Here is a 12,634-nt window from a genome sequence, read left to right on the forward strand (position 1 = left end):
ATTTTCTAGCTATGAGATCCTCGCTCGTGAACACGACTGAGCCCACAAACTTGGTAACAAAATGTTGAATTCATTTTGTTAAAAACATCCAAAAGTAAATCTATGTCCTTTTGTGTTAACTTTAAAAACATAGCCACCAAGTTTCAACATTGGCGGAGTTAAATTACGATAGGATGCATTACTCTCGGCCATTTTTTCTATTCGTCATATATATATATATATATATATATATATATATATATATAGGCCTATATATATATATATATATATATATATATATATATATATATATATATATATATATGTATATATGTATATATATATGAGCTGAAATACCATTATTCAAAGCCACCCCTCCTAGTATCGCCTAAACTTCGCCAGCCTAATTCTCCAAACTTGACACAACACCACCAAGCACTCCACAACTTCCACATATTTCCCCAATATAAAGATGGCGCCACCGTCTCTCCCACCGCTGCTAAACACAACACATGCGCCCGTGGCGTCGGCCTTCCTTCCCTACCCCCCGAGCACCCGGTACAGACGAAATGTATCTCTTAAGCGCGCCACTTGCTTCAACTTAGAGAAGCGCCCGGCTGGTAACAGCCCAAATGTCACTGGTGTTTTGAGTCAAAGTTACCAAATTCGTGTCGGGGGGCGCTGCCTAGCGGGGAGGGGGGGGGGGGGCGCTGCCAAGCGGGGAGGGAGGCAGGCCAGTGATGCAATTGGGTGCAAACTTTGACCCGCGTCGACCTTTTCGCTTGTTGGTTGTGTTTCAACATATCCTAGGGAGTGAGTGCGACATGTGGTTTTCATTGACCAGTATACATTTTTTGTGTTGTCCTCGCCAGATAAATTTGAGGATTTCGGAGTTGGGGGTAACAAAAGAAAGGTGTGTGTGTGATCTGTGGTGAGATGTCAGAGTGAGGAGACAACAGAGGCGGATCCTGGAGGTGCAGACAGTGACGTGTACAGGGTGGCCCACGCCCCATCTACAATACTTCGTTGGTTTACTCACCATGAATTTCTAAACATAAAAAAAAAAAGAAATGGCCCGAGGTTTACTGTTCGTGTCACTAGGGTGTCCCTGAGTCCACACAGCTCAAATGGGTACCTGACACGGAAGCCGGGGTGAAGTTGAGGTCGGATGGATATTAGTTTAGCAACACATTAGAAACAATACTTGAAAACAGACAGGGTACACTTTAAGTGCCGTATACTGTATAGTATAGATGCAGTGTTTCTTTAAGGCATTCCGCACAGGAGCACTGCCCCCACATCCAACGCCTCCAATCCGAATAAAAAAATTTAAAAAAAGGTACTTTAAGCGTAGTCCGTCCTCGCATATCCCCCCCCCCCCCCCCCATCAATTTCTGAAACTTTATACATTGTTGTTGGTTTTATAAATGCTTTATAACCCTATAGTGGTCATTTATAACCTTGTAGCCCTATATAGACCAACTGCTATCAGTCTTGTGGTATAAGCTTTTGGGTCTAAATACATCAAAACGCAACGTTTCTACCGCTGTCTCGCCAATAAAGCCAAGTTATTGCTGAGGCTTTCAGTACAAGAATGCAGGTTCCAAAAGGAACTTTTACAAACATGGCGGAAATTGTTCCAATATCGCCATGCCCGAAACGATTAGCTGGTAAGGGGTTAGACATTTATACTGGGGGAAGGGTTAGACATTTACACTGGGGGAAGGGTTAGACATTTACACTGGGGGAAGGGTTAGACATTTACACTTAGAAAGGGTTAGACATTTACTGTTCTTTAACTACGGCAAAGCCTTATACCGTGTTCAAATAAAAATGGTCTGCGATAGTTTCGTATATGTATTCATCCAGTTCGACGAATATTTTTAATTTTTTTGTGTGCGAAAATAAGAAAACCTACACCCGCCAACCCCCGTGGGTGTTGGGTAATAAGTGCACGATCCCTTCAGAGTTATTCCCCTTTCCTCAAACGGGTTGTTTTTATAAACACAGATTTAGCACACAAAAGTAGCCATATACACTAAACAAAGGTTTAGGTGCAAGTACAGAGAGGGCACCGGTGCTATGCACAAGTCAGGGACAGTCATCGCATAAACGAGAGGGGTGGGGCGGCTAATTAATTAACTATGGTGGCACGATTTTATGCTATTCTATATTTTTTTTTCATTTAGTGTTTGGTGACCGGGCAGGGGGGGGAAGGGGTCGAGGGGCATGTTGCTGAAACCTGCACATTGTTAGCGTGTGCTGTGAGTAACATTAACCTGCCTCGCCGTGAACTTTGGTCGAGGCAGGTTCTGTTTATCCAGTTAAACAGGCCCTAGGGCCCAACACGTGTTGCTCACACGACACTAAGTCAATAAATCAGCACGGTCCCGCTATACCGTGGGTGAGTAGGTCGTGTTTGCCGGTGCATGAACACTCACACACAAGCATACACACTCACACACAAGCAGACTCTCGCAAGCATATACACTCACACACAAGCATACACACACACACACATAGACACTCACACACAAGCATACACACTGATGAGCACAAGGACCAAACAAACTGATACGGATTTAAACCTGTAATCAAGCAAGCAGGCAGACAAACAGACATGCATACAGGTAGGTAGAAATTCTACTCAGATATAATTATAAAAAAACACTATTTCAAATATAGTTTACAAAGGTTATACGATATTCCAAACAAACTCTTAAAAACAACAAAGATAAACGTAAAGACAAATAGAAAGACAAATAGGAAAACAAAACGAACCAAACCACCCCTCCTCCAGCTAAACCAAAAAAATAACGAGGATGCACTTTCTCCGCATTACACAGAGCACTTTAACAAAATACCTTGCATTACGAAATAAAACTCAAGGGCATTTCTACCACTGTCAAGATGATAGAGCGCTAACATTCTAATAAAACGTGCATATGAGCTAATCAGGGTCGTGTATGCATTCCTTTCTACTTCGAGTCCAAGTAGAATAGAATGCGTAGAATTTTAAACTTCATTATTGTTTTAAAACTCAATTTGTTCACCTTTAATTTGATAACAAGATTTAATTATCACGGTAAATTGGATGAGCAGAAAATATTCATGTGTACTGACTGTGCTCGCTTTAAAAAAAAAATTGTTCTTGATTTGAGTTCAACCGTATTACACAAAAACCGTAGCTTATACAAAAACCGTAGTTTACACAAATACGAGGTTTGGTATTTTCGTCAGGCACATTTATCAAAGCCACCGTATTAAAAGTATGTCAAGAGACATACGAACATGGGACTAGGCGAACTCCTAGAGTCGCCTCTTATAATTGCACTAATACAGGGGATGGCTACAACATTGTGTTGGAACATTCCGATATATAGTAGAAAAAATGTGGGGCCCGAAGTGTAACCACCCCACCCCCACCCCCTACATCCTTTTCCTGGCTACGCCTCTGCCATACCAATGCTCTCACAACCCCTGAGTGAGATAGTTGACTTAGGTAACGAAACAATTTTTAGCCAAAGGTCTGTTGTTGTCAAGCTTTCAGCTCAACATAAAACTTTTCTTTTAATTCCATGTCCAGATTACATCACTTTACAGATCGTCGACTATGTTTACAACGCTCATTCTAAGCTGTGCGTTTGCGTAGTTTTAAAACTTACCGGCAGTCATTTTTTTTAAAAACATAAATACGTATATAAGAACACCGCGGACACTCAATACACGTTGTACACATCGTTTTTCCCATCATCAGATGAAACATTGTATACATTTGATTGTATGATTTGAAAGCTGGTAATGTGTAGACCGAGTACATTTTTAAAAAAATGTAACCTACTTAACATAACAATAAAATATTTCATCCCTCACAAGCAAATAAAAACAAAAAAGTCCACACGACCAAATCTGAGAAAACTACCAACCAAATGGCTACAATCAAGATGCCTAAAATGTAACATCAAATTCAAACCATGCCCATACTTCATTACCTCGTTCATCACATACAATAGCCTCAGCATTACTAGCCTCTCTACCCATGTTTCAACACGCCCCCGTAAACATTAACTAGTTATTGATTAAGATGTACTAACAGCTACAATCTCGCTTTGTCTGTACAAGTTAAGACACATTCAATAAACAATAAAAACAAACCACACTGCATGTGCACACACCCCCACCCCACCATGTGGCTCAATGTTCAATAAGAACTTATGGGTAATAACACTTGTACTCTTGTAAACAATATTTTTTTTAAATAATTTTCTTAGATTCATAACATTTTTAAATATCTATTTTAAATACGTCCATCTAATATAAAAATCTAAATACTTTACTTAAAGGGTACCTAATTTCAAAATGTATAAATAAATAAATAAATAAGTAGGCCTATACTAAACTTTTAATTAATTTTAATTAAAAAAAAAACCTAAAGCAACACTGCATGCCACACAAATAGTTAAAAGTGAAGGTACAACTCTAGAAACATGCAAAGCCAGATCAATAAAAAATATATTAATAAAGCAAATATATAGTAGCTTGTGGCTAGAGAATATTTTTTAAAGTAATATAATTTTAAAGTTATATATTAAAGAAAACATGATAAACTTGAAAAAGATTAGAAAGATTTTTTTTAAAATATATTTTAAAAAATGCAAAATAAATTAGAATATTTTTGTTTATAAAACACTATTTGTTAAAGACTATCAACAAATTTTTTTTTTTTTGCCAGTGTTTTTTTTTTCCTTCTGAAAATCTGAATTAAGATTATAGTATACAAAAAATATGACTAGTTAGTTTCTATCTATTCAATTCTAGCACTAAAAGAAACTCACTCAATCCACTGTGAGCCTTCTAGACAGATAACATGCACATACGTTAGTTACTGACAGACAACATACAGTTCTTAACACCAGCTCTTACTATGTCAAAAATGTTCAACATTTATCAGAAAAAGTTAAATTCCAAACATTTTTAACCGTTATTTAAAATGAAAACTTGTCTTGAACAAAAATAAACTTTAATATTTCTGCTGTCTACACCATGCAAAAAATTTTTTTTTAAATTTCTGAGCTTCTTTTCAACAAATTAAAACAAAACAGAAAGCTCTACATTTTACAATATTAATTTGACTTTAAAACAAAAAGATATTTAATTAAAAAGAATATTTCTGCCTATTTAGCATGCCAGCTTTTTAAAATTTCCTTTATTTACGTCGAGTAAGCTAACCTTTAAGCCAACGATATTTGAAATAATTCATACCTTGATTTTCTCTCAACCATGACAGCAGTAAAAGCCGCAATATAAGCTGGTATAAAGGAGGTGGTGAGGAGAAACATACAGCCAAGCATAGTCCTGCCATCAGGAGGAGAAAAAAAAACAAAGATGCTAATGTCTTTCAACATGGGCTAAGGACCTAACAATGGTGCACAAGATGTGCCATATAAAGGTGCTGGTGACAATTGTCAATCACCATGGTTACGGCAGGGCCCTCATCTTACAAGTTGTAACTGCTAAACCAAAAGCATTTGAAAAACTTTAAGCTTCCTGTAATTTCAAGTCAAAAGTTGTGTCTGGATCTTTATTTTTTTTACCTAATGGCATGTTTTTAAACCACTACAGTGTGTTTCTTTTGTTTCTATTACAACAGACTGACAAATTTATTTTTGCAGACCTATGAAGACATCTTTAAATTTCTGTTTTAAAACAAATTAAGTAGATTACAGGAACAAATCTCATCACTTTACAGAAAGTTTATCTTTAAAAATATCTGTTTTTAAATCAAGAAATTTTTTATCTGAAAGTTGAGCTCTCAAACAGTGTATGCAAGCTTGTTTAAATTTTAAAATTGATATAGATGCTACATTAAGATAATTTTTATTTAAATTTCACTACTAAAGAATACAAAAAAAAGTATCCCAGCGATGGCAAACTTTTTCATTGAACTATACAGTGAAAGACTATAAGGAGCAGCACATAGCTATGATCAATATTGCTCTTAAGAAGAGTGGTAGTTTCTAATTTGCGAGAACAAAGCAAACGAGCAGTATTTGTTTTCAAACCTCATCTAAAATTGTGTTAATGGGCACACATAAATACAAAAAAAAAAAATTATCATAAATACAAAAAACACTAGTAAGCATGTGTAGTATTTTTCTATAGGAAATATACATGTATTTTTCTCCTCATACCTTCAATATAAAATCAGTTATAAATTTCAAACCTTTAGGTTTTTGGTAGGTAGATACTGCAGTTTTTAAAACTCTAAATAGTTCAGTATATTTGTATTTTTTTATTTTAAGTGTACTGTTACAGTAAATAATTTTTTTTTTTTAATTTCTAAACTTGAACCAAAAACTTAAAGGAATGAGAACAAAAAAAAAAGATTTTTCAAATTTCACACAACTGCCAACAAAATATAATGGTAGTCAAGGTGACCAATGCAGAAACAACAGTGCGAGAGAAAAAAAACCTCTCATTCTATACTGCTACCTGCACTTTTGCTCTATGGAAATAGAGAGGATGCATGCAGGTACCCCACAGAAGAAAACATTGTAAAACAGGTAAAAACCCACCAGGTGCCTGAAAAGGTAATGAGAAGGTTTTAGATTATAACACCTGATGCTGAGGTCAGCCAGGCAGAGGGTTGACTGCTACTGCTGTGAAATCACTAAAAAACAAGATAAATTATATCAAACATTTTTATACAGTTTGATTAGCCATATCCATACATTTCTAAAACTGTAAGCAAAATAAATATTACTAAAAAACCTTAAATTCAACCAGAGTCCTAAGTCAGTAGCTGGTACCTGCGACTCATCTGACATATAAATGCTGCTTTTTCAATGATCTATTTCAAGTGTTCATTTATTTAACAAGATTGCCATACAACCTAACATGTAAATTTTAGTACCAAAGTACATCATTTTGTCACTTATGTCTAATGTTAGTTCAGCATCATCTTATCTCATATCTTGTAGTTGAGAAATGATGACTACCTTTTCTCACCAAAAACAGATACATGCCACACCACAGAAGGTTGATTCTATAAGCTGAGCAATGTTAAAACTTATTAAAAAAAATTCAGTTTCAGATGTACAATTACAATCCTTTTTATAGGATCTAATGTAAGATTATTAAAAATCGTTATCAAACTTTAATAATTATTAGTTTACTAAGAATCTAAATGGAAAATTGAATATATATTACTTAAAACCCTACCAGAGCCCCATGAGTATATTTAGCAATCAATGTCTGCTCACGTGGTCACTTAAGGTTCAAAAGTGCCCAAAAAAAAATCAACCTTCAAGCTGTTTTCTTTGACGACTGATGACAAACATTATTTTTTAGACCACAGTTATAAACTGACTTTTGAAGCATGAACAAGGAGAATTTGAAATCCTAACGAGTGGTCCTACTTTCAATGTTTCATATATGATCATTGTGGCATTAGTAGGACTAATCATTTTTGCTTTTTTGCTGAGCTAGAAATATAAAATTAAGTTTGCTTCACTGTCTAACTATCATGTAATAATTATAAAGCTCAGTTGCCAAATTTAATTTAAATAATTGAACAGTTGTTAAGAAATGATGTTTAACCTAAATCCATGGGTAATGACTTCCTACTTATTCAATATCCGAGACAAAAATGAGTTATAAAATTATGAATAATGATTTAAATAAATGAAAACTAAATAAACACACTATTTAATTGTATTCAGTGACATATACATTTTAAAATAACTTTACTAGAAAATAAAACTGTTTACCCACCTCCACACACAAAACATTGTGATGAACAAGGTTCCATTGATTGTAAGGAAGATGGATGATCTCAAAGTTTCAGGAATCAATTTTTTAATATAATAGTCTAATCCTCTCCTTTTGAATAAACCAGCCACCTGGAAAAAGAACAAAATATATTTTAACATGAAAATTGAGTTCATTATTTCTGATATTAGTGATCAAAAAACAAAAATCTCTAAACTAGTCTTAAGGATTATAAATATCTTTTTAGAAGTCACTCATATAATCTATAATACAAGCGTCCAGTGTCATGTCGGACTTTTATGCACTTCCATCAGTGAGTCATGGGTATAGGCACTTTGTCTTTACCCATAGAGCTGGGAGAGTGCGGTCACGCATGGGGACCCTGGGTGCTGACGTCCAGGGAAACGTGTTGTTCGGCGGCTGTTGAGATTATGCCTCGGGTCTGGTGGAGAAGGGAAATCTGGGTGGACGTCCGTGAGAGCGTTGGCTTATTTATTTTTTTAGCATAGTTTAATTTTCGTGAATATCCATATTCAGACAAATAGCTACCGCCACCTAAATGCAGTGCGGTGCGCTGAAGGAATATCTGCCCCATTATCCATATCCACACCGTAGCGAGGCACAGGTATAAGCAAGTGCATTATACTCATATAGGAGCTAACTGATCTAAATGAAAACATTGTCCATACAGAGCCAATATATTTTCTTAAGAATCAATTTAGTTTTTCGACTATTTCCTTCTTCTATAATGTGATTCAAACCAGGGTAACAATGGGTCATTCATATGTGACATCCACACGTCAATGTGGTCATCCACATATTAATTTATTAACAACAAAAAATAAAAAAACTGCACATAAAATGCAGGTTATACATTAAATTGGCAGTTCTCCAGCAAAACTGGTGAATAAATGTATCAGAAATTAACTTTATACCGCCCGCCCAAGAAAAAAAGAGGGAGATTTTGTTATATTTTGCAACCAGGAAAGGGGGGGGGGGGGGGGGTAGTGACCGCAGCAATTATCTAAAAGATTTCACTGTATTTCAATTTTTTTTTAAACATTTCAAACAATCATAATTAAAGCTTAAGATTAAAAACAATTAGTTCTAGACTCCGATTGTGTTGCTAAATCATAGTGTTCTTCTTCTTCTTCATTCTTAATTATTAGTGTTGAAGGGGATCGAGATTTATCTGCCAGTGGGTTTGAACTCGAGACTTTGTTCGAAGTTATAAACCATGAGCTTTTTGCAGACTCGACCACGCCTCCAACACAATTAAGTGTAAAGTGTCAACTGGTTATGCGCCATTGAGGCCATTGACTCCGATTTCAGCCTGCTTTTCTTTTTGGATTTGCTTCCATAGCCTTTGTCCAACCAAGAACAAGCTACAAGACAGCAGTTGTTAAATTTTGGAGTTGTCTCTCCTAGTGGCTGTCCCCAGCTAACGAGCCTCATCTGCCAAAGAATCATAGTCTAAATCATTAAATTCTGTCAAAGCCTAAGACGACGCAGATCTAGATATTTTAAGTAAAAAAACTCAAAATAACCACGTTACAATTAAATATTTAAATAACAGCATGTGTATAATGTGCTCGCTTGATCAGGTGTGTAGGGCTCACGGTCATTGCGACTTCAACGAAAGGGGCGGGGATTATTAAAATTTTCTGTTCATAGCATTTTCAATTTAAAAAGAAAAATATTGTTAATAATTTTAGTCTGAAAAATACTATTAAATACGGGTGTGGGGAAATTGCGAGACGCGAAAAGCGAAATGGCGAGGCGGGAAAATGCGAGAAGGTAATGCGAGACATACCTGCGGAATTAAGGGTAAATAGCGAGACACTTTTTGCGAAAAAAGTTTTTTCCTTTTTTTTCCATCTTTATTTATTTCAATTATTTTTTTAAATATTTAAAAAAATAAACAAGCATTTAACCATACCATTTAACACGAGTATTGTATGTTGTTATTTTTTATCTAGATACTAAGAATATAGATAGATCTATATCTAGATCTATCTATTTAAAAATCCTAACATCGTTGCTGTGCTACTGTCATCGCCCGCTCTTGTTAGCGTGAGGAAAATCCTGTCTCAGTCGGCATTAATTTAAAAATCTAGCCCGCTCATGTTTATACAAACGTGAGCTGTGTCATTGTGAATTGGTATAATCTTGTCAACAGGAGAGATATTTTGCAACATCTATTTATGGATTTTTGTACTTGTAAAAAAATTTGTAAAAGTATAAACAATTCTAAAAAGTGCAATTTATTTTTTTATTAAGTAATTTTAATTACAAACAAAATTTACAAACAAAATCTTCTGAAACAGTCCTCAGCAGTGGCGTAGCCAGGATCGTCTCAAGGGGGGGGGTTCCAATTTTTACCCGGGGAAAAACTTTCGATTTGCACCCCCCCCCCCTCAAACTTTCGATTTGCACCCCCCCCCCCCCTTCAAACTTTCGATTTGCACCCCCCCTCATACTTTTTATATATACCGAGGGGTCTATGGGGGGGTTATGACCCCCCTAACCCCCCCCTGCCTACGCCACTGGTCCTCAGACACACCTCGTGACACCATCTTTCACACATAGTACACCCAACCCAGTTCATTAGACTCCCATTTATACATTTTTCTTTTGCTTCTTGTTCCAATCCACATTCACAACATTTCACATTCTCATCACAGTTGACCTCCTCGTTCATCCCACAAACAAAACTGGCACCCATGTTCTCATCATCATCATCCGCACGCTCAACATCTGTTTTCCGTTTTTTATAATTTGTATTTTTTATCATTTCTGTAATTTTGGCAATGTCTTGCTCATTGTTGTCACCAGCAGTTGAGTTTTATTAAAACATCGATATTTTCCCAATTTCGGTCAAAATAGAGTATTTTAATCAATTCCTATTACAATGTATTAAAACAGTTTTCTAAAACGCGAAAAAACGTCTAAAATTCTTTTTCTAACATTGGTCATTTATGGAAGACCCCAAATAACACCACCACCAAAACCAAAAAATTCAGATAAGTTCAACTTGGTTTTAAAAATATCTGAAGTAGGCCCATAGCTTACGATATAGCACGAGCAACTGATAATATCGGTGACGTCACTTTATTTTGTTGTATCCAAATGATGTAGGCATTTCCTTGTGCTTAGATTTATATGGTAAAAAAAAGCTAGAAAAAAATCGTAGGCGGCGGCTATAATACAAAATTTCTATGCAACAATAGAAAATATGTTTGCGGCGGCAGCGGATCCGGGCACAGCGATCTTCAAAGACGGTAAATCAGGCGGCCTCGGCGTTCCACACAAAAGACAGAAGTTGATCTATTGTCGGCGGTATTTCCGTCGGTTTCGAACAAGGTGGTATTCTAAGTCGACACAAAAGATGGGGGGAGTTGACAAATCATCAGTATGTCTAGCGACGGAAAAATCGGAAGTTTTAACAATGTAAACGAAACGTCTTTGAAGTCTGGACCAAATACCACTGAAAATCGGGTGCGGTAAATTTTTCGCAGAAATCTTCGCATTTCAACACCACCCAGCGTAAGTATCGGCTTGTGGTAAAATGCGAGACAAAAAAATCACGTGACCGACCGTTTCCGCGCCCTTCTCACATTTTCCCGCCTCGCCATTTCGCTTTTCGCGTCTCGCAATTTCCCCACACCCATTAAATACAAAATCAGGTGTTTAATAATTTTGCAGTTTTTGTTTGGTATTAACAGAAACATTTAAAATAAAGCAAGAGCTTTTCTCATAGGGCCAAAAATTGAAAATTTTTGTGGAATTCATAAATGGATGACACCTAAATAAATAGAAATAGGCCTACAGGCCGTAAATTTGAAATAGCATAACAGGTTTTTTAATACAACAACACATTCTGGATACTGCCTTTAATATTTAATGACAAACAACTCTAAAGTAAAATTTGCTTACAAATTATTAGCAATGCATGAACACAGATACAATATATTTATATTAATTAATATATTAGTAAATTGGAAGTGGTCATGTTTAAATTAAAAATTGAGAAAATTTAGATTTAGCAAGTATATCTACATTCTACATCTTATTCTTCTTAAGATTAATTTAGATTTTTCACAGAAAGTAGAAAGGTAGTGATGTCTGTTGTTGTGAAGTAGGCCTATCCTAATTTTATTTTTATTTTTTAAAATTAGGGAGCAAGAGGTCACAATTAATTAAGCTTCTCAATTTCAGAGTTCGTATTAAATTTAAATTCTACTAGACTAGTATACAGACTATTTTAGATTTATTTATTCTTCTCTAGAATCGAGACTAGATCTAGAATCAAGTATTTTTAATTTTTGTTCAGTGTGCAACTACTGTGATTGTGATTGGACTTCTTGGTTGGTTTGTTGGTTGGAGAGATCGACAACATCCATTTTTTAAATATTTTTTTAATCAATTGGGTGTTCTCACCAAGTACAACGTTCCATATATTTTAAGAGCTTCTTTAAAAACATGTCCTGCGATGTCTGTTGAAGCTTTGCGACAATAAGGTGTCCAGCAGTGTCCTAATTCATAACAAGTATAATTTATAGACAAGGGTTTGCTGAAGACCGCCATGTTGCTATGCAGGACAAAATAAATATTTCTACCAATCAGAAACAACTTCTGAGTGGCCTTATTCTAGCCCGTAATTACATCAGCCTAAAATAAATTCGAATTTTTCTATTTTAATATTATATGTTGTAAAAAAAAATATACCTTTGATAATATTTCGTATAGGCCTAATTATAAAAACATAAAATAAAACGATATAAGGCCTTTTATCAGACCGTCTTAAAATAGTGTTTTTGCTATAGGCCCCGTAGTAGCTTAACTACGCCTACTAGATACGAACAAGTATGCTTTTTTTTTACAT

At 35.5% G+C, this 12,634-nt stretch overlaps 1 protein-coding gene across 3 annotated transcripts in view; it reads right to left on the reverse strand.

Moving 5' to 3' along the window:
• The window catches only part of LOC131928691 (transmembrane protein 135), a gene marked incomplete at its 3' end in the record, with an annotated part of 89,297 nt that extends 76,955 nt beyond the window's left edge, over window positions 1-12,342 (reverse strand). Inside the window, 4 exon segments of one of the 3 annotated variants that reach the window (XM_059284776.1) lie at window positions 5,242-5,334; window positions 6,472-6,561; window positions 7,753-7,880; window positions 12,190-12,342. In XM_059284776.1, the coding sequence (XP_059140759.1) occupies window positions 5,242-5,334; window positions 6,472-6,561; window positions 7,753-7,880; window positions 12,190-12,336 (458 nt within the window). In that variant the 5' untranslated portion in view covers window positions 12,337-12,342. 3 annotated transcript variants of the gene reach the window in all.
• Window positions 12,343-12,634: the final 292 nt, after the last annotated feature.

Source organism: Physella acuta, unplaced genomic scaffold, assembly GCF_028476545.2.
Source record: "Physella acuta isolate Inbredline_101_S28 unplaced genomic scaffold, ASM2847654v3 ptg001533l, whole genome shotgun sequence".
NCBI lineage: Eukaryota > Metazoa > Mollusca > Gastropoda > Physidae > Physella > Physella acuta.